The sequence below is a fragment of the Melanerpes formicivorus genome, unplaced genomic scaffold (genome assembly GCF_026170545.1).
Source record: "Melanerpes formicivorus ecotype bairdi unplaced genomic scaffold, bMelFor1.0.p_v2 SCAF_1, whole genome shotgun sequence".
NCBI lineage: Eukaryota > Metazoa > Chordata > Aves > Piciformes > Picidae > Melanerpes > Melanerpes formicivorus.
Genome location: NW_027142353.1, coordinates 42,413,541 through 42,436,539, shown reverse-complemented (window position 1 = coordinate 42,436,539; position 22,999 = coordinate 42,413,541). Strand labels below are relative to the sequence as shown.

General features: G+C 44.9%; 1 protein-coding gene across 1 annotated transcript; it reads right to left on the bottom strand.

The window, feature by feature from the left end:
* Positions 1 to 6,317: 6,317 nt before the first annotated feature.
* Positions 6,318 to 21,887, bottom strand: ASMT (acetylserotonin O-methyltransferase). The gene is made up of 8 exons (XM_068139217.1): positions 21,564 to 21,887; positions 19,590 to 19,761; positions 15,203 to 15,332; positions 13,248 to 13,316; positions 12,405 to 12,523; positions 11,548 to 11,688; positions 7,543 to 7,665; positions 6,318 to 6,954 (listed from the first exon to the last, which is right to left on the bottom strand). Exons 1-8 carry the CDS (start codon positions 21,633 to 21,635, stop codon positions 6,740 to 6,742), a joined length of 1,041 nt encoding a protein of 346 aa, XP_067995318.1. The 5' UTR covers positions 21,636 to 21,887; the 3' UTR covers positions 6,318 to 6,739.
* Between the last annotated feature and the right edge of the window lie 1,112 nt (positions 21,888 to 22,999).

Sequence of the window (22,999 nt, the reverse complement as noted above, 5' to 3'; positions counted from 1 at the left end):
GAACTAGTACAAATAAGCTAATCCCTTCTTAGTAAAATGATCACAGAATCATCAAATTGTTAGGGTTGGAAGGGACCTCAAGGATCATCTACTTCCAACCCAACTGCCATGGGCAGGGACACCTCACACTAGATCAGGTTGCTCAGAGCCACATCCAACCTAGCCTTAAAAACCTCCAGGGATAAGGCTTCCACCACCTCCCTGGGCAATCTGTTCCAGTGTCTCACCACCCTCATGGGGGAAAACTTCTCCCTAACATCCAACCTGAATCTACCCATTTCTATTTTTGTTACATCCCCCCTAGTCCTATAATTACATGACACCCTAAAAAGTCCCTCACCAGCTTTCTTGTAGGCCCCCTTCAAATACTGGAAGGACACAATAAGGTCTACTCAGAGCCTTCTCTCCTCCACACTGAATAGTCCCAACTCTCTCAGTCTGTCTTCATAGGAGAGGTGCTCCAGCCCTCTGATCATCCTGTTGTCCCTTCTCTGGACATGCTCCAGCACATGCAGATCCTTCTTCTAATAGGGGCTCTAGAACTGGACACAGTACTCCAGGTGGGGTCTCACCAGAGTGGAGTAGAGGGGGAGAATCACCTCCCTCAACCTGCTGGCTATGCTTCTCTTGATGCAGCCCAGGATGTGGTTGGCTTTCTGGGCTGCAAGTGCACATGATTATGTATGAGATGTAACCATCATACATTCAGTTTTACTGGCCTGGGGACATCTAGGTGGAAGGATCCCCTATGTGCTCTCTAACACCTCATTGGTCTTAGGGAGTTTCTTTGCGATATTTGGTAACACTATCACTTTTAAAGCCTTTTAACCTGCTTTGGTGTCCAAGGCTGTGGATGCCACTTCTGATGGCTAAAGGTTTGAAAGAAATATTTGTATAGTAGTATTAGATTATATAGTCTCCAACTAAAAATTAAATCTTAACAACATTTCATTGTTTTCATATGAGATCTTAATTTTTTTAAGTGTTTTTAATAAGTATTAAGAGGTGAACAGTTTTGTCTCACCTCAACATCCTTAGGTTTCATATCACAGCCTGGAACTTCTTCCGTTTGTACTATAAGTTCTGAAGGAGGAAATCAGTGATGTGAGCTTCATTGTGAACTTCATTTGTGACACCAGAGGTTTAGGGATTGAAGACTCTATTCCATTTCAAAAAGCACTACCAGACTGAAAGCTACAAGACACTGCACACAATAAAGACTAAATATGTACTTTTTAACAACATGAACCTCGTCATCCTTAAAAACCACCCTGAGACACTGGAAAGAAATACCGAGTTTTGTGTGTTTTCAGTCAGTTCCTGACAGTTTCATTGCACTAATATGTAACACACAGACTTTTCCCCTATTTTATGAAATCTGTGTCATCCTGGTGCAATCAAATTGCTTTTGGCAAGCTTGAACATAGATACTGTACCCTGTCAGGGGCTACAAGTAGTGAGAGCCTCCGGTTCTTCAGAAACATGCTGACCTTCTGGAAGGCACTCACCTGGCAGCCTTGTGGGTGACATTGTTATCAAAGAGTCAGTGATCTTGGACAGGCCATGTATGCCCTACTGGCCTCACATTTAGCGATTGAGAAGCCTGTATGCTGTTAAATCTTAAAATACCTTCAGGAATGGTAGGCTGTGTGTTATAAATGCAATAGTGATTTGTGATTTGTGTTACAAAATATAATTTCAGGGTGTTCTGGGACCATGGTTGGCGGGTGGCTTGTTTTGAGAATGGATGGTAAGCTGTTGAGACTGTTTTGGTTTCAAGGAGAGCCTGGGATGACAAATGCCAATTTTCTCAGGTCTGCGGAATGTTTACCTTAGATAAGGCAGTCCTGAACAGCTGTGCCTGTGTGAGAAGATGGAGTTATTCAGAGAACACATGAGGAAGACCTCCCCTACTTCATCTACAACCCCTGGGAAGACCCTTACCACAAGGAAAGCACATGCTCAAGAAAGCTCCACCTATCCCAGGAATTTGCTAGAACTCATTATCATATCCCTGCCTTCTATTAAGCATAAGTATGCATATGTAGATGATGTAGCTATATAAAGAAAAGATGGTAATTATAAGGTTGCTTTGTTGCAGAGACTGGAGGTGTGCTGTGAGGGGAGCAGCCCCGCGTGTTGCTCTTGCTTGCTTCTATCTTTTTAATAAAACAACTTTCACAAGAAACGTAGAAATTTTCTTCTGCAGCCCATTCATAACACTGTATGTGGATCAAGGGGAAGAATGTATTGACCATGACTGGGATCTTCTTGCATGTTTAGGAGACAGTGATCCACATCACAGCTAAATTGAGCAGGTGCAAGCTCATGTTGCAGTGCCAGACAAACAGTGTGGTCTTCAAGTCCATGCTGTGCTGCTCATATCCATTGAGTGCAGAAGAAGCTCAGCCAGCTCACCCTAACAGAGGAAGCCTGCAGGCAGCTTCTGCCCATTGCCAGCGATTACATCATCTGTGTAGCCTTGCCTGTATCTAACAGTACAGCAACAAGTTCTCATGAGAATGTGTTTTTTCTTGTAAGAAAGTTATATAACTCAAACAACACAAAATGAAGCACTCACCTCCATGGACAGGATCTGTACTATATACTGCAGGGGAAAAAATTATACTCCATCTAATGCTGCATGGTCCTGGGTGACTGGCATCTGAAGGGATTAAGATTTACTTGCTATCTGTATTTCTTTTCTTATTCCATCTTATTAAAACAGTTGTTTTATTAAGCCATTTGTTTTGGGCCTTCCTTACTGAGATCCAGAAAGCACTCCTCACTGCATCTTTCTCATCTCACCCTTCCACCCCTAGAGTAGAGCATCCTCTGCAATGCTGCTGAAGCTCCATTCAAAATATTGCTCTTTTCCAATACTAAGTTGGTTTGCAATAAGGCTTTTCTAAGGGGCTAGAGCATTGTAAGGGAGCAATGTGGAGAGTATTGTGAGGTAAAACACATGTACACTGATAGCACCACACACCAGCTGGTGGGCAGGTCCCTAGAGGAGGCTCTTGGTGTAGGCAGGTGGAGTGAGGGAGAGCTGGACCCTGAAGCCAGCAGGAATCTAGGGGCGTGTACTGCTGACTCATATTTAGTCGACACTCCAATACCTCCAGGTCCCTCTCCAAGTCACAGCTTTCCCAGCACACAGTGCAGAAGTACTGTATTGAAGAAATTTGCTTCATAAACCAAAATAATATGCTCTTTTTTATTTCTTTTTTTTTTTTTTCCTTTTTTTTGCAAATCAAAGGCAGAATTACCAAGACAGGAATTCTCTGAAGTTTATACATGAAGCTGCAGCATGTTGATCACGACTGGTCTGTCTACCTGGTCCAAGAAAGAGTGCAGCCACATGAGCAATCAGTGGTCTGTGGGTATGCAGAAAAACTCCAGACAGGAGTTTTGTTTTGTTTTTTTTCTCTCAGCATACTTCATTTGCTGCTTGGTACAGTCAAAATAGCAAAATAATTTGTCTCAACATTTGTTTTTTTGGGGAGTAGAGGGAATCAAAGACCTGGTCAGTTTCATTTCATAAACTGGCTGCTGCAGGATGTAACACCTTGCTGTGTCTCAAAAGTCAGCAAACATTCAGAACACATTACTTAAAGGCTGCAGCTCCTAGCAAAGCTACCTTCATGACACACAACTCACAGGTAGGGAACACCACACAGTGACTGCAGCTTAAAAAGGAAGTCTTCAAAACCAGTTGCTCCAACTCCTCCTATGTAATATCCTGTAAATATCTATAGGGCAACATCATAGAATCACCCAGATTGGAAAAGACCTCAAAGATCATCAAGTCCAACCTGTCACCCAAGACCTCATGACTACTAGATCATGGCACCAAGTGCCACGTCCAGTCCCATCTTGAACACCTCCAGGGATGGTGACTCCACCAACTCCCTGGGAAGCCCATTCCAAAGGCTAACAACTCTCTCTGGGAAGAACTTTGTCCTCACCTCCAGCCTAAACTTCCCCTGGCACAGCTTGAGACTGTGTCCTCTCATTCTGGTGCTGGTTACCTGGGAGAAGAGACCAACACTCTCCTGACTACAACCACTCTTCAGGTAGTTGTAGACAGCAGTAAGGTCTCCCCTGAGCCTCCTCTTCTCCAGGCTAAATAATCCCTGCTCTTTCAGCATCTCCTCATAGATCACGTGCTCCAGGCCCTTCACCAGCCTCCTTGCCTTTCTCTGGACATGTTCAAGAGTGTCAATATCATTTTTAAGCTGAGGGGACCAGAACTGAACATAGTACTCAAAGTGTGGCCTAACAAGTGCTGAGTACAGGGGCACAATGACTTCCCTGCTCCTGCTGGCCGCAATACTCTTGATGCAGGCCAGGATGCCATTGGCCTTCTTGGCCACCTGGGCACACAACTGGCTCATGTTCAGCCAGCTGTCAGTCAATACCCCCAGGTCCCTTTTGTCCTGGCTGCTCTCCAACCACTCTGACCCCAGCCTGTAGCACTGCATGGGGTTGTTGTGAGCAAAGTGCAGCACCTGGCACTTGAATGCCATCATGTTGGACTCTGCCCATCTGTCCAGCCTGTCAAGGTCCCTCTACAGAGACCTCCTACCCTCTAACAGATCAACACCTGCTCCCTACTTGGTGTCATCTGCAAATTTGCTGATGACTGACTCAATGCCCTCATCCAGATCATCAATGAAGATATTAAACAGGATGGGGCCCAGCACTGATCCCTAGGGGACACCACTAGTGACTGGCTGCCAGCTGCATGTGGCACCATTCACCACCATTTTCTGGGCTCGGCCCTCTAGCCAGTTCAGAACCCCACACAGAGTGCTGCTGTCCAAGCCATAAGCTGACATATCACGAGTTGCCTCCCCCCTTTCCAAAGGCGATACAACCTCTTTTTTTTCCCTTAATTCCTTCAGGAGCTGCTTGCTCATCCAGGCCAGTTGCCTTCCCCAGCGACTCATCTTTTGGCACACGGCCACAGCCTGTTCCTGTGCCTTCAAGAGCTCCTGCTTGAAGTAGGTCCAACCTTCCTGGACCCTTTTATTCTTAAGGGCTGCTGCCCAGGGAACTTTCCAAATAAGTTGCTTGAAAAAGTTGAAGTTTGCCCTCCAGAAGTCCAAAGTGAGGGTTCTGTTACTGCTCCTCCCTATCTCCCTGCATATTGAAAACTCCACTATCTCATGGTCACTGCACCCTAGACAGACTCCTACCATCACATCTCCCACCAGCCCTTCTCTATTTGAGAACAGCAGGTCAAGCAGAGCCTGAGCCCTGGTAGGCTTACTTAACAGCTGCATCAGGAAGCTGTCCTCCATACACTCTAAAAACCTTCTGGACTGCCTCCTCTCTGCAGAGTTAAGTTCCCAGGAGATGTCTGGCAGGTTAAAGTCACCTACAGGGACAAGGTCTGATGATCTTGAGACAGCCTCTAGTTGCTTATAGAATATTTCACCTGCCTTCTCATCCTGGTTGGGTGGTCTATAACAGACTCCAATCAGGATGTCAGTTTTGTTAGTCCTCCCTCTGATTTTAACACACAGGCACTCAATCCTTTCATCCTCAACCTCACGTTCTGTGGCATCAAGAGATTCCCTAATATACAGGGCTACCCCTCCTCCTCTCCTCCCTCACCTGTCTCAACTAAAGTGCCTGTAACCCCCCCGTGCAGTACTCCAGTTATGTGAATTGTCCCACCATGATCCTACTTGGGCATACAACCATTACTCGCACAGAGGCTCGTGAACTGTGCTCTGTTGCTTTTAAGGGTGAGAAGGGCTATTATAGCCCTGTGATTTGATTTTGATATCATAAAATATGACAAAAGACAAACTTTTCCTTACTGAGGCTACTTTCTCCCTATGCTCCTCCTATAATCTAAGGAGCTGTAGGCTGAATACTGAGACAACTATCTCAGGACCCTCTAATATACAGATGAATATGCAAGAGACTGACTTTCTGGTGCCTTCTCCAAATGTTTTTCACTCCAGCAATCTATAGTTCTGCTTCCACGAATGGGGTGGGTTATGACAGGTTTTTCTTGACCAAATTATTTAAAGAAGTATCAGAAGTTATGCAATAAGGGCTTCCACAACAAGTAACTGCATGACTTGGTTGCATCACTTTTTTTTTCAGCTGTTATCTCAGGACCTGTCCTGTAAATGGCCCCCCTGGGCTTCAGCAAGTCATCAAGCTACAAAACGATTTTTTGTAACTTAAATCGACATCTAGAAGAAATAAAAGTTTAATATAAGTGTTCATGCCAAACTCCCCAAGGCTTAGACGAGATTTTTCTTGGAACTCTGAAAGCACTAACCAAGGGGAGACATAATTTTGTCTGTTTATACTATAGCAGTTCCACAGGAATAAAGATTCAGGAAACAGAACTCACTACAGGGATCAATTTTACTTTGCAGGAATTTAAGTAAAAACTCAGCTTTGCTTTTGTCAGATACAGTCTTAAAATTGGAAAGAATAAAGGAATCTGAAGGACACATACTGCACATTTCTTTTGTGAGTTCTTTCTCATGGAACTGGTGTTTTCTTTCTCTTCTTGCCAGACCCAAAAGAAAACCCTAGTCAGGCTGCCAGACTCAAAATCCATGCATGCTCAAGACTTGTCATTAGTGATTCTTCCAGCTTGCTAAAAAGTTGGCTGTCTTAACTAAAAGCTAACCTGATGATTTCCTTCTAAGAAGAAAATATCACATTTCTCCACTTATTCCATCCTGTTAGGTACAGAAAAGTGGTACTATTGTTTCCTTCCTAAAACAGCATCATAGAGTTTTCCAGTCCTCTTGACTTGAATATCTCCAAAGCCAGCTGCCTCAAGGAGCTTGCTGTACTCTGCTGATGTTCGCTCTTTCCCTTCTGTCTGGACCAACATATTCACTGAATATAGTTGGGTTTCTAAAGGCCCACTTTTATCTTCATTCAGAAGTGATTCAACCAGCAGCACTCCACCTCCTGGTTTAATAAAGAGAAAGAAAACACATGCTGAACTCTGAGAAGACAAAGTATTTTTCATCTGAGTTACTAGGTCAGATCCTAACCTTGAGTTTCAGGAAGAAGCAGGCTCCACATGAAGTTTGTTTCAGCATTGCAGAAGACAAAAGACCAAAAGCAGTAATGTATGCCTCTGCTTGGCTACCTAGGTACTGATGTACCACGGCTATGGCTGAAATAGAAATTTCCCATTTCCCCCAGGTGAAATCAAGGTGCTGAATTTCCTGACAACCTGGCTCTGTAGGCAGCCTTTTCAAAGCTTTGAGGGTTTGATGTGAAGCTTAATGGAATTTTTACTATGATATATATGCCTATGCAAACAATACCCCCACTACCCAATCCTCACACCTGAAGAACACTGAAAGTGGAAGGAGAACTTAGACCAGTTCCTGTTTGGCTCAGCTACCCATGGCTGGCTTAGGCACACAAAAGGCTGAATCAAGAAACCACTACACTGAAAATCCACCAAAGAAATTGAGCATCAAGACTGACATCAGTCAGCTCCACATGACTGACAGGAGTCTCTGTTCTTCAACAGCTCACACTTACCAGGTTTGCAAGCATTGTAAACCTTTGCCAGGAGCTGCCTACATTTGTCATCATCCCAGTCATGCAGTATCTTGGATAAAATATATAATTCAGCTTCTGGAATTGAATCATTGAAGAAGTCTCCTGTAAAGCAACAGTACATGTATTAAACAAAAACCCCAAAACACAGGGGGCCGAGTTAAGCAAATAGTTTCAGTTCTGTCCAGTTTTAAAGACTCTGGGCTTTGCCATGTCTATCACCCACATCAGACAACAGTTATCAGGTAGAGTTTTTCTGTGGCACTGGATAGGGAATTTAGTTCTTCAGTTTCAAGAAGGTCTGCTATGTTTAAAAGCATCAGCTCATCTGAAACAACTTTGGATGCACAGTAATGCATTTGAGTTCTAAGTGACAGGAATTCAGATTCATGAAGTGTTAAGAAGAGGACACACTTTCCCATGGTTTCTGTCATATGGAAAAAAAAGAAAGCATTTTCCCTTATCTAAGCAAATTTTTAAACAAAGCATAAAGCTACATCATAAATCCATAAAGAAAAAAATACACCTACCAGCATTAGCTTCATCATTGTGCCTTTTGTTCAGCACCTAGCATACTGCATTGTCTCTGCATCTTACTTTGTCATTTCCACACCCATTTCTTTGCACCACTGGCACACATCACATTTCCTGTGTTTTATATATTCCCTTTCTTCCTCTCTCTGTGCATCAAGCAGTATCAAGTCATTCCAACTTTTTGATGACTTTTGTAAATACTTAAAATTAGAATAGAATAGAATAGAATAGAATAGAATAGAATAGAATAGAATAGAATAGAATAGAATAGAATAGAATAGAATAGAATAGAATAGAATAGAATAGAATAGAATAGACCAGATTGGAAGAGACCTTCAAGATCATCACGTCCAACCTATCACCCAACACCACCCAATCAACTAACCCATGTAACCAAGCACCCTGTCAAGTCTCCTCCTGAACACCTCCAGTGACGGCGACTCCACCACCTCCCCAGGCAGTCCATTCCAATGGGCAATCACTCTCTCCGTGTAAAACTTCCTCCTGACCTCCAGCCTGAACTTCCCCTGGTGCAGCCTGAGACTGTGTCCTCTTGTTCTGGTGCTGGCTGCCTGGGAGAAGAGACCAACCTCTGCCTGTTTACAACCCCCCTTCAGGTAGTTGTAGAGAGCAATAAGGTCACCCCTGAGTCTCCTCCTCTCCAGGCTAAGCAGCCCCAGCTCCCTCAGTCTCTCCTCACAGGGCTTGTGTTCCAAGCCCCTCACTAACTTCGTTGCCCTTCTCTGGACTCGTTCCAGCAAGTCAACATCCTTCCTAAACTGAGGGGCCCAGAACTGGACACAGGACTCAAGGTGTGGCCTAACCAGTGCAGTGTACAGGGGCAGAATGACCTCCCTGCTCCTGCTGGCCACACTGTTCTTGATGCAGGCCAGGATGCCATTGGCCCTCTTGGCTGCCTGGGCACACTGCAGGCTCATGTTCATCCTACCATCAACCAGCACCCCCAGGTCCCTCTCTGCCTGGCTGCTCTCCAGTCACTCTGACCCCAGCCTGTAGCACTGCATGGGGTTGTTGTGGCCAATGTGCAGAACCCGGCACTTGGACGCGTTAAATCTCATGCCGTTGGACTCTGCCCATCTGTCCAGCCTGTCGAGGTCTCTCTGCAAAGCCTCTCCACCCTCTAGCAGATCAACTCCTGTCCCCAGCTTGGTGTCATCAGCAAATTTACTGATGATAGACTCAATGCCCTCATCCAGATCATCAATAAAGATGTTAAAGAGGATGGGGCCCAGCACTGATCCCTGGGGGACTCCGCTACTGACTGGCTGCCAGCTGGATGTGGCACCATTCACCACCACTCTCTGGGTTCGGCCATCCAGCCAGTTCCTAACCCAGCTCAGAGTGCTGCTGTCCAAGCCATGGGCTGACAGCTTGGCCAGGAGTTTGCTATGGGGGACGGTGTCAAAGGCCTTGCTGAGGTCCAGGTAAACTACATCAACAGGCCTCCCCACATCCACCAGGCGGGTCACCTGATCATAGAAGGAGATCAGGTTGGTCAGGCAGGACCTGCCCTTCCTAAATCCATGCTGGCTAGGCCTGATCCCTTGGCCATCCTGTAAGTGTTGTGTTATTGCACTCAGGATGACCTGTTCCATGATCTTGCCTGGCACTGAGGTCAGGCTGACAGGCCTGTAATTCCCTGGCTCATCCAACCGGCCCTTCTTATGGATGGGCACCACGTTGGCCAGCTTCCAGTCCTCTGGGACCTCGCCAGTGAGCCAGGACTGCTGAAAAATGATGGAGAGCGGCTTGGCCAGCTCCTCTGACAGCTCCCTCAGCACCCTAGGATGGATCCCATCTGGTCCCATGGACTTGTGGGGATCCAGGCGGCTGAGCAGATCACCAACTACCCCATTTTGGAAGAGTGGAAAACTATGCTGCTCCCTGGCTCCTTCTGCCAGCTCTGCAGGCCAGCTGTCTGGAAGACATTCTGTCCTGCTAGTAAAAATTGAGGCAAAGAAGGTGTTAAGTATCTCTGCCTTTTCCTCATCCCTTATCACAACGTTCCCCTCCGTGTCCACCAAGGAGTGGAGGTTGTCTCTGCCCTTCCTCTTACTATTAATGTATTTATAGAAGGACTTTTTGTTGTCCTTCACAGCAGAGGCCAGACTAAGCTCCAAATGCGCTTTTGCCTCCCTAATTTTCTTCCTGCAAGACCTAGCAACATCCTTAAATTTTTCACAGGTTGCCTCCCCTCTCTTCCAAAGGTGATACACCCTCTTTTTTTCCCTTAGTTCCATTAAAAGTTCTTTAACCATCCAGGCTGGCCGTCTGCCCCGGCGGCTCATCTTCCGGCACATTGGCACAGCCTGTCCCTGAGCCTTCAACAGTTCTTCCTTGAAGTAGGACCAGCTCTCCTGGACCCCTTTGTTTTTAAGGGCTTTATCCCAAGGAACCCTCTGAATTAGTTCCTTGAGTAGCCTGAAGTCCGCCCTCCAGAAATCCAGAGTGGAGGTCTTCTTGCTACCCCTCTTAGCTTGACCAAATAATGAGAATTCAATTATCTCATGGTCACTGGCCCCTAAGCACCCTCCGACCACCACATCACCCACCAGCCCTTCCCTGTTGGTGAAGAGGAGGTCAAGCATAGCCTATCTTCCTGCACTGATTTTCATCATAGATGGTGCAAAGACCACTCAAGGTCTATGGACTGGGTAAGAGGAATATGGTCTAGCTCAGCCACATTCAAAGCCTGAAATATCTTAGGACTTAAAAGTCAATCAATTGTAATCAGAGAAGGAAAACCCCTAATTCAGAGCCAGGCTGGCACCCAGCGCATCTGCCAGGAAATCTGCACAGGAGAAAAGGGAACGTTAGAAAGATTTATCACAGTATCACGGTACCTTAGAGGTTGGAAGGGACCTCAAGAGATCATTGGATCCAACTCTCCTGCCAAAGCAGCATCACTTAGGGTAGTCTGCACAGGAATGCATCCAGGTGGGCTTTGAAAGTCTCCAGAAAAGGAGACTCCACAAGCTCTCTGGGCAGCCTGTTCCAGTGCTCCGTCCCCCTTACTGTAAAGAAGTTTCTCCTCATGTTGAGGTGAAATCTTCTATGTTCAAGCTTGAAACTCTTGTTTCTCGTCTTATTAGGCTGGCATGCCATGGCAGTTCTTCAAAACTGCAACACTTTTTTTGTTTTAAAAAAGTATTCTTGTTTTTTAAGATATCAGATAGTTCTGTTCAGGAGTAAAGAGCTTCTGGATAGCTGAATAACTGTGTGTCTCTAATAGAAGGCAACTGCAAATGCACAACTGGAACAGCCCTGTGGTGTAATGAACTGTAGGCCTGGGCTGGGGAGGCTGAAATGTGGGACACTCTGCCCACATAAGGAGCAGCTGGAGATCTGAGTGTCCAGTATGGTACCTCTGAGCAGAGATAAAAGGCTCAGAAGCAACAGCTGTGACAACACTACACTGTTGTCTGTACTTACCTGAGTGGAAAGCGATCCGACACTCCTCAGGGGGAATAAATTGCTTTTTGGCCACTTGCACGACTTTCGGCAGATCGTAAATTGTGACTCTGGAATTTGGGTACAAAGAAACACACTCCTGGGCCAAAGCTCCTCCACCTCCTTTGGGGAGAGCAAAAGAAGGTTACTGCTAATGGAAACCATGTGATTGTTGCTGAACAGGCTGAAGAGATGCAGGCAACAGTGCATTCAGTCTTAGGGAAGCTGAAAAAGTACTTTTGCTCCCCAGGTGTTGCTGAAAGTGAAGAGGAGGGACAAGACAGGCCATTGTCTCAGTCTGCTCTGCAGGAAGTCCCAAGGCCTCCAGCACCCAGGCCTACTAGGTCAGCCTCAGCCCTTACAACACTTGTGCACCTACTCAACCAGACCCCATTGTGGACACAGGAAGCTGGGAAATGAAAAACTGAACCAGGCACTGGGGAAGCAATTATAGAGGCCGCAGGGGAGCCTTACTCAACCCAAGAATCCTGATAGCACTCAGCAGTGCTGGGACAGTGGGATGTTGCAGGGTAAGAGGTTGAAGGTAATATATCAACACTGACTGAAGTCATCAGAAGAATGCATTCAAGCATAGCAAGAGAAAATGTCAAAGCTGCCATGGGCCTGGGTTCAAACAAATGAGACTCTGTAGAGAAAAGCATTTAGCTTACTAATGCTTTCATGACTCTCATTTTTATTTTTTTTTAACTGAAATAAATCTGTAAAATACTCCTTTTATTGCTTTCCATAGATTCATCCATCATTGGAATATTTTTTTCTTTTCAGAGCTTGTACAAGAAGACAGTTCAGAGGCTCATTAAAGATCTACTGATACTCACCTCCCAGATCATAGATCTGTGTGAAAGTGGAAAGGTCAAACACAGCAAGAACATCTCTGCCACAGACACTCCATACTGAGTTCTGGCCAGCCATGAATTTCACCATTTCTTCTTCTGATCTAGTAATGCAGGCACAGTACATAGAAAAAGTAACTTACAATATCCTTGGTGATTCCTAACATAAAACTGTCATTGCAAGTTTTGGCTTAAACACTGTTTTCTGTTTTTCTTGATGCAGAAAACATTCTCTTTGCCTATCATCCAACACTGTCTAATCAACTAAAGTTGCTGCCATTCTTTGGTTGATAAGATAGTGTTGGATGATAGGTTGGACTCAATGATCTCAGAGGTCTCTTCCAACCTGGTTAATTCTATTCTATTCTATTCTATTCTATTCTATTCTATTCTATTCTATTCTATTCTATTCTATTCTATTCTATTCTATTCTATTCCATTCCATTCTATTCCATTCTATTCTATTCTATACCTATCTTGAGTCTTATTGTAGCAAAGGGTATAGCTACACATTCATGCATTTAAACAGGGAATTAAATTAAGACTAGTGAAGTCTAACAGTGTATTATGCTGCTAATTTTCAGTCTTCTAAGGGATTTTTTTTCCTTCAACTATCATTGCCTCTGTGCCAGAGATCTGTGATAGGTTTTTCCTACTCAAAACATCAGACAGTGTTCCAATAATGGATACTGCTGAGAATAAAAACACTGCATAAAGTTCCTGATGAGTTTGATTCTTAAATCATCATATTTAATGGTCCTGAGCCATAATGAAAAACATTAATTTTATCTATGATAAGAACAGCATTTCTATGTATTTATAGATTACCTGTACATTGCACCAAAAGGGTCATTAGAAGAAATGCCAAAAGCTCTTTCATACTGGTTTCTTCCTTCTCTAAAATAACAACCAAAAAAAGCATATGAGTGTGGATTTCTTTTTCTTTTACTCCAAACACACCTCAGAAATGTAGTTTCTGCTAGTTCATCATGGTGGAAGGTGCTCAGCATTGTACAGAATATATGCCACCTTGACTGTAATGGCTATAAAGGTGCCCTACCCCAAAATATGCTGATGTATCTCTCAAGCTTTCACAAGAAAGGTCTGCTTTTCAAGACCAGGCTGGATGGGGCTTAGATTGGTCTGGTCTACCAGAAAGTATCCCTGTCCATGGCAAGGAGATTGAAACTAGACAAGCTTCAAGCTCTTGTCCCACCCAAATTCTGTGATTTATGGGAACACATCTGAGGTACAAGACTGGTACAATCATTACCATCACACACAAGATATTTGATCATCAGTTGCACATATTAAAACAAGTGGGACTCAAGCCCTGTATTAAACTCCTATACACCTTTGCAACAAAATTAGCCTTAGCACTTGTAAAACCACCTAGATTGCCGTGGGACAGGAATGCAAGCTGATTTAGCATGCCTCAAGACCAAAGTGATTCACAATCAGCAGGTGTTTGTGCTGAGTGAAGATTCATTATCCTGGCCTGCCAAAGATCTGAAGGAGGGAGTCTTACGAAGACAAGATGGCCCTGTTTTGGGTAAAGCTGTTGAAGCAGGGCTCAAATAACATAAACATCCTACTTCAAATCTGCTTTCAAGGGCTAGGGTGCACAAAACACACCTTTGCCTAACTAACTCTGATTTTAAAGTTGATAGCCCTCAATATGCTAATGAAGAAAATCAAGCACATGCTAAATATCTATGACTATGTTACTCAGTTTTCCTCCTAAATCATACTAAACATCACCCAGAAGGCAAGGACAACCTGGGCTTGGGTGTAAAACCCATGAGAGGAATTTTTCAGTGTGCTGCCCCTGTCATTGGGAAGCATGCGTGCTGCTGACACTGGTACCAGAGGCAGTGAGTGGAGGTGCAGTGTGGGCCAGCACAAGCACCACTGCCAGCTGCAGCAGCAGCTGAGACTGGGGAATAAGACAGAGATGAGGATAGTCAATGGGCTTTTCCTCCACCCCAGACAGGGACATCTTTTTTGGTGAGAACTGTGCCTTTAATACACAGCTGAGCTTTTACTGCATCACTGTTAGAGTCATTGCAAAGGTTTGCACCTCTGACTGTGTTGGATGTTATCCAAGATTTACTAATCCTGAGATCATCTTTGCTAACATTTCTATTATATTAGAGCTACAGAAAAGGTTTGCATTTCTGGGTTTGTCAGATGCCACCCAGGATTTAGTAATCCTGAGATCATACTGCAGTCAGTGTCTTTATCACCAGCAACCCCAAATCTGTTGTATCTGTTGCTTTGAACAATTAAACCATTTGATTGCCTTAACTTCTGACCTGAGTCAGAGTAAGTCCTTATTGAGGCATTGAAAAGTGGGTGCAAAAGCTAATTTTGCCAAATAGTTCCAGCAAGAGCCCTGAGCTCTGAGACAGACGAATATTCAGGGTCTAAACATGACAGTACTATCCATCATTATTCATTATTTACTTTGTTTATGTCTCCGCAAGTAAGAGCATCTGTAATGATCAAGTGCTTTCCTGAAGGTCAAACACACAAAAATCTCTAGATCATCTCCACCATCAGAAGGAAAAGGAAAAGAGGAACACACACAAAGAGAAAACAAGATAAAAATAAGAACACGTACTGGCCATGTTAACAGCCAAAATTATCTGACCTGCTGTTTGTTTTTTTTCTAAGTACCAGCCAGTATCTTCATTATGCCCTTCCTCAGAAACACACCACTCAGAGCAGACACACAGATGCTGTGAAGCAACCTGCAGCAGGCAGTGCAAAACACTCCTTACCTCACAGCATCAGCCAGGTAGTGCCAGCACAGGTAGACTGATTTGGAGTAATACATAATAATAGGACACTGAGACTTGGGGCTTGATTTTGTAAGGTAGATGTTGGAGATTTCTGTGTTTCTGTAGAAGACTAAAGGGTGAAATACATATATTTACTAACGCATATGATACACCACATTGCCAAGCCTATTGTACAGCAGGGTATTTATCACCAGACAGCTACATAATCAAAGACTCAACCACACTGATTCTATGCTCAATCTTTCCACTACAATGAGCACTGGGTGGATTGCCCATGAGCTACATGAGGTATATTGCCTCATTCAATCTGACTAAACCCTACCTACCTACACTTATTCCAGCACCAAACATTTCTTTCAAGAACAGAAAGAGGAATGCCTTAGAAGTGTCATGATTTATCTATAGGCTTCTGCTATCAGAGGACGCTTTTGATATTCTCTGTTTATAGTTTCATAGTTTCATAGTTTCATAGTTTCATAGTTTCATTCAGGGTTGGAAGGGACCACAAGGATCATCTAGTTCCAACCCCCCTGCCATGGGCAGGGACACCCCACACTACATCAGGCTGGACAGAGCCTCATCCAGCCTGCTCTTAAACACCCCCAGGGACGGGGCCTCGACCACCTCCCTGGACAACCCATTCCAGGGTTTCACCACTCTCATGGTGAAGAACCTCCTCCTCACATCTAGCCTGAATCTCCCCACCTCCAGCTTCATTCCATTCCCCCTAGTCCTATCACTACCTGATATCCTGAGAAGTCCTTCCCCAGCCTTCCTGTAGGCCCCCTTCAGATACTGGAAGGCGACAATTAGGTCTCCTCGGAGCCTTCTCTTCTGCAGACTGTACAGCCCCAACTCCCTCAGTCTGTCCTCATAGGAGAGGTGCTCCAGCCCTCTGATCATCCTCGTGGCCCTTCTCTGGACACGTTCCAGCACCTCCACATCCCTCTTGTAATAGGGGCTCCAGAACTGGACACAGTACTCCAGGTGGGGTCTCACCAGGGCTGAGTAGAGGGGGAGGATCACCTCCCTCGACCTGCTAGCCACACTTCTCCTGATGCAGCCCAGGATCTGATTGGCTTTGCGGGCTGCAAGTGCACACTGAGAGCTCATGTTGAGCTTTTTGTCCACCAGCACCCCCAAGTCTCTCTCCTCAGGGCTACCCTCCAGCCAGTCACTGCCCAGCCTGTATTTGTGCCTGGGATTGCCTCGACCCAGATGCAGGACCCTGCACTTGCTCTTATTGAACTTCATGAGGTTGGCCTGTGCCCACCTCTCCAGCCTGTCAAGGTCCCTCTGGATGGCCTCCCTTCCCTCCAGCGTGTCTGCTGCACCACACAGCTTGGTGTCATCAGCAAACTTGCTGAGGGTGCGCTCAATGCCACTGTCCATGTCACCCACAAAGATGTTGAACAAGACAGGTCCCAGGACTGATCCCTGAGGGACTCCGCTTGTCACTGGCCTCCACTGGGACATGGACCCATTGACAGCCACTCTTTGGGTGCGGCCATCAAGCCAGTTCCTTATCCATCTAGTGGTCCACCAATCAAACCCATGTGTCACCAGTTTGGAGACCAGGATGTGGTGTGGGACAGTGTCGAAGGCTTTGCTCAGGTCCAGGTAAATGACATCAGTTGCTTGCCCCTCGTCTATTAATTTAGTCACCTGCTCATAGAAGGCCACCAGGTTGGTCAGGCAGGATTTGCCCTTGGCAAAGCCATGCTGACTGTTCCCAATCACCTCTTCACTATTCTTTTGAGCGAGTAGTGACTCCAGGAGGATCTGCTCCATGATCTTTCCAGGCACAGAGGTGAGACTGACTGGCCTGTAGTTCCCTGGTTCCTCCTTCTTGCCCTTTTTGAAGATGGGGGCAATGTTTCCCCTTTTCCAGTCTGTGGGGACTTCACCAGACTGCCAGGACTTTTGAAATATAATAGAGAGGGGTTTAGCAACCTCATCTGCCAGTTCTCTCAGTACCCGTGGGTGTAACCCGTCGGGTCCCATGGACTTGAACACTTTCAGGTTCTTCAGATGATCACGAACCTGATCTGCACTTACAATGGGCAGTTCTTCCTCCCCGTCCCTGGCTTTGACTTCCATAACATCAGGAGTGTGGCTAGAGGCCCTTGCAGTGAAGACTGAGGTAAAGAAGTTATTAAGTACCTCAGCCTTTTCCTCATCACATGTGACCATGTCACCATTTTCCTTTCTGAGGGGGCCCACACCTTCCCTAGTCTTCTTCTTCCCATTAATATACCTGTAAAAGTTCTTAGTATTCCCTTTAATCTCCCTGGCTAGATTCAACTCAAACTCTGCTTTGGCTTTCCTAACCAGGACTCTTGCTGCTCGGGCAGCTTCCTTGTATTCCCCCTGTTCTACCTGTCCTTCCCTCCACTTCCTGTAGAGTTTCCTTTTAAGTAATAGTGTGTCCAGTAGCTCCTTGCCCATCCAGGCAGGCCTCCTAGCATTCTTACCTGCTTTTCTCTTTGTTGGTACACAGAGCTCCTGGACACAGAGGAGGTGGTCCTTGAATACTGACCAGCTGTCCTGGGTCCCTCTTCCCTCCAGGGCTTTGTCCCACGACACTTTGGCTAGCAGATCCCTGAAGCCATCAAAATCTGCATGCCTAAAGTCTAGGGTCGTGAGCTTGGAATACTTCCTCCTGATTGCCCTGAGGATGTTAAATTCAACTGCTTCATGGTCACTGCAGCCAAGGCCGTCTATGAGCCTCACATTGCTTACCAGCCCTTCCCTGTTGGTGAGAACAAGGTCCAGCATAGCACCATTTCTTGTTGGTTCCTCTACCATTTGGAGGAGGAAGTTGTCTTCTATGCAGTCCAGGAACATCCTGGATTGCTGGTGCCTTGCTGTGTTGTCCCTCCAGCAGATATCCGGGTGGTTGAAATCACCCATGAGGACCAGGGCTTGTGACCTGGAAGCTGCTTCTATTTGCCTATGGAGGGCCTCATCTGCTTGGATCTGCTGGTCAGGTGGCCTGTAGGAGACCCCCACAGTAATATCTTCTTCCCCTGTCCTGCCTTTAATTTTGACCCATACACTCTCAACTAGCTCATCATCCCTCCCCAGTTGGAGCTCCACTGATTCCAACTGGCTATTGGCATAGAGGGCAACACCTCCTCCTCTCCTTCCCTGCCTATCCTTCCTAAAGAGTTTATACCCATCTATGCCTACATCCCAGTCATGGGATTCATCCCACCAAGTTTCAGTAACAGCCACTAAGTCGTGGCATCCCAGCAGCACAGTGGCCCTTAACTCATCCTGTTTGTTGCCCAAGCTGCGCGCATTCGCATAGAAGCACTTCAGCTGGCCTGGCCCTGTCCTCCTCTTGTGCCAAATCCCCTCGGTTTCCACAGAATGTCCTGATGGATCATTCGTGGCTTGCCTCAGGGTAGCAAGTTGAGAGCCCTTACCAGCTCTCCTTCTCTCTACTGCTGGTGAGCTGCCCCTCTGTTTGTCACCAGCCAGCAGGAGACTATTAACCCCTTCCCCCTTCAAATCTAGTTTAAAGCCCTATCAATGAGAAGCCATTGCAGACAAGTCCTTTTTTCCAGCCAACAAGGTCAGCAAGTGCAAGACAAGTCCCCAAAACAGCATGCCAACCACACCTACCCTCTCTGTTCACTAGGGCAAGATATTCTCCAGACAGGTGAATTCCTAAAGGACTCACAGAAGTGTCTCCCATTTCCACCAGTGCACACGCAGTGGTACCACTCACCCTCAGGGCTGATATACAAAAAGGAATATAAAAGACAGATCTGCTCTCCCTAAACTCGCTGGAAACTACTGTAAGGATGAAAATAGGGCATGGTAACACAACTCAGATCAGGGGACACAACTTGCAAAACTCTGGCTAGTCCTGATCAGCTCCCTTCTGACCATGTGGACTCAACAGTTCTGATCCAAGGGCATACCTACCTCACCTCTCAGTTCAGATCAGTAATCTACCAAAATACTCATCCTGAAGGAAAACAAAACATGTTTCAAAATGATGTTGTTTTCCATCCATCCTGACATTTCAAGGTTTAAAATCATGCTGACACCTCAGTGTTTTCTTGAGAACAGCTCTGAAGAAACCTCAGATATCTTCTTCAAGAGTGTTGCACAGAGAAGTTTAAGGATATAGAGCCCTTCACCTGGGCTTTACTTTGCACCTTTAATCATGCAGACATTCACTGCTTCACTTTCAGCTGAAGGGGATAGTGATCCCAAGTGATTCTCTCCTTCTCTAGCTACAATACTGGCCTAACACACTAGATACCACCTCTTCCCACACACTTTGCCTCACTTTCAAAACAATCAGAAGTTTAAAATTTTTCGCTTCTTTTGCTTCTTCTGCATTTATTACCTCCTTCTTGTGTCAGCTCTACTGCCAGAAGCTTCAATCCCACACAGGCATCCAGCAGTCTTTCCATCCCTGTGGAGCTGGTACCCAAGCGCGCAGCAATGGTATCTGAAGACATAGCCTCTCCTGTCTCCAGCAGATCAAACACCCCCAACTCACAGGCAGTGAACATAACCTGGGGGTAAGGAAAGGTGGGAGTGAGTGATCAGATGAAAGCACCAAAGCCTACTGCATTACTAAAGAATATTTGTTGGAGAAAATATACAGCTAATACTATTTCATTCATGTAAAATTTTATTTCATATAAAGAAGCTCTATGACTAAAAGGAAGAGTCTCTGAACACTGGTAATACCATACAGTGGTACAGTGCAGCTTTTTTCCCATTTGTTTTCCTTTTCTGGTGAATCCAGGCAATGTTTTTGGCTCACAAATGTTCACATTTAGAGATGAGGGGTTAGGCATGAATGTTCCTGCCTTTTTCTTAGTTTCAGGGAACATTCGCACAGTCTCTCATTTTTTGCTTGGAGAGTAGAAAGGCAAGGCTGGATGATGCTCAGCTTTTCTGTTGTTGTTTTTGCTCTTTAATTAAGAATCTTACCTATGCTCTGGTGAACCTTGAAGACTCTCCTGTGGCTTGCAGCAGGAGAGAATGTCTCACTCTATGGACCCTATTTTCAGAAATTGACATGCATGACCAGTGTTCTCCCTGAGGCAAGGAGATTCCTTTCAGATAAAAGGACTGCTTCTTTTGAGTAAACAGAAGTTCCCTGTCTTTTCATGGAGAAGGTATGTAACATCTTTGGGAACATCCCTCAACTTTCAGACATTAGAAAAATATCTTTCTTTGGCTGTGTGCAATCAAATTTACAAATACTAGCCTACTTCTCTGTCCACACAAGCACTCCTAAAACAGTAATAAAGGCATCAACTTAACTGACTGCCTGTGTCTACAATGATTTGATATAAAGTCCATGGGAACCTCCTCTTATCCTAAGTAAGAACATTGTTTAACCAACATTGAGATAATTTCTCAAAACCGTAGTACCAGTGTGAATTTGGAAAGCAGTGGGTATTCCTCTTTCTCACCAAGCAAAAGTACTTATTATCAATTTTTCCTCTCTTTACTGTCAGCTCTGCCTTTCAGGAGCATTGGGATGAAGCAGTATTTACACAACCCAAAGAAAATTCCTTCTGTTACTATATTGGCCAGAAGTGAAGTCAGGGAAAGTAGGAAAGGTAACTAAATAGTAAATGAGGAAAAAACATCCAGAGTGCTGGATAGCATAATGTCATGCCCATGTGTTTATACATACTAACAAATGACATCCGTGAACAATAAGGAAAGTGGCACTGGTTCTGCTTTGTGCCTTAATCAAATGCTGTTTGGTAAAACGATCACTGTACCACTCTTTTGCTTGAAAAGAGGCAATACATGGATGTTCTTAAGCTCAGCCTTCTGTGTAAACACATACAGACAAACCACGGGAGAGGGAAGGAAATTATTTGAGAAAGTATTTGAAACATCACATGCTTTGCATGGTTTACCAGGGAGAGGGAAAGGGAATTCAAACCAGCTCTCCTGTTCCTCAAACTCCAAAAATGAAAAGTGAGAAGTAACCCCACTGCCAAAGGAATCCTGCTCATGTGAGCAGTCAGACAGCGAGCCCTCAGCTTGCTTGTAAAGAAATTGCTCCTGTGGTTTCTATAAATCCTCGTGCAGAGATAAGGTCTGATCATCCAAGCCCCCAAAGGTCAGAGAGATTTCAATGAATGCTATATCTATCCTGAAGGGTCAGGACACTTTCAAATACTTATTTCTTTTCAAATTTCCTTCCTGTCTAGATGAGCATAAGGGATGCTTTCATATGAGATGATTTTCATTCTAAAGACATAATTCAGGACCTAAAGTGAGATCCTTGAATATTTATGTTTGCATACTCTTAGACATCTATCCAAGACCTAGTTATAGTTCTTACCTTTGAGACTAAAAATCCACTGTTGTATTGCAAGATTAGTTGAGGATAGTCGAGGTCTTCGATAGAACCCATCTTCTTTCTGGGCTGAGGCAGAGATTCTCTGGTCCTCTTATTTTAAATAAGCTTCTTTCCACCAGGCACTGAGCACACCATCTCATTTACTTAATCTTATTACTTCTGAGAAACACACTTATTACAAAATGTGTTAGCTAAGTTGTTTGGCTTTAGTGGGTCTTTCTACCAGGTTAAGCTGTTTCTTTAGCTCTTCCATCATCAAGTATCAGGCTGAAAAGCAGTGCAGATTAAAGCTTGCATTGTCAGCTTTGCAGTCAGTTAACACACTGCTACTTCAGAAGCACTGGAAACCTTGTAACAAGGAAAACAGAAATCAGCACAGAACAGCATCAAGAACCTGGCCTCAGAGCAATGCACCAGAGTTCATAAATCAAAGCAGTGTTACTCAGGGTTTGATCAAAAGTAGCTCTGTTTCATTGGGCTGGCTTTTTGATGCTAGAATATTTTCCAAGAAAATCTTTTTATGTCAGTCAGTACAACTACATGACCCCAAAGGAAAGACAACACTTTGGCAAGACAATCCTTCGAGTGCAAAGGTGACATTCTCAGGGGTTTAAGAGTGAAGGAGTATCAGTTCAGCTCAAAGCACCCTCTGATACTCCTAACGAAGCCTGGCATCTCCCATGGCCCTAATTCCACTCATTCTTCACTCAGGAGTATGCCTCTGCTTACTCAGCTTCTTAGCTTCAACATGGGCTCTGGTTCATGTACCCAGGGCCTCAGAACATATCCATGCAAGGAAAATGACTGTCAATAACTTCTACATACCAAACAAGACCTGCCAAAGAAATAATCTGATAGCAAAGTTCACACAAGTAGCTGAAGGAGAAGAAAACATCCCACTACAATATGTGCCTAGAATAATTTGCACCCAGGTATGAAAAAACAGGATGTGCTTCTCTGTCCTGGTTTGCAGCAATGCCCACAGAAAGCACAAAAGACATACAGGGGTATAGCCAGATGGGAGATGAAACTTGCTGGGATTGACACAGGTTCAGCTGACCCATGTTGGGTATGTGACAGGTTGGACTTGATGATCTTTGAGGTCTTTTCCAACCTTATTGATTCTATGATTCTATGTCCTATTCCCCAATTCAGGAGGAGCCAATCCCAAGAGAATCTGTAAGAATTTGTTGTGCTGCTTTCTCACAGTGACTAGTTTGCTCTGACAATGATCACTCAGGTGAAGCCTACAAGGAATTACTACTATGGACCACTTTCCTCAAATGACTGAGCTCCACATTGGTAATCAGATATTACTGTGACATTTAGTACAGCTGCAAAAAGATTCATGAGTACACAAATATTCAGCTCTTGAAACTTGTAGTTTTGACTAAATGACAGACAGCTATGTGCATTTC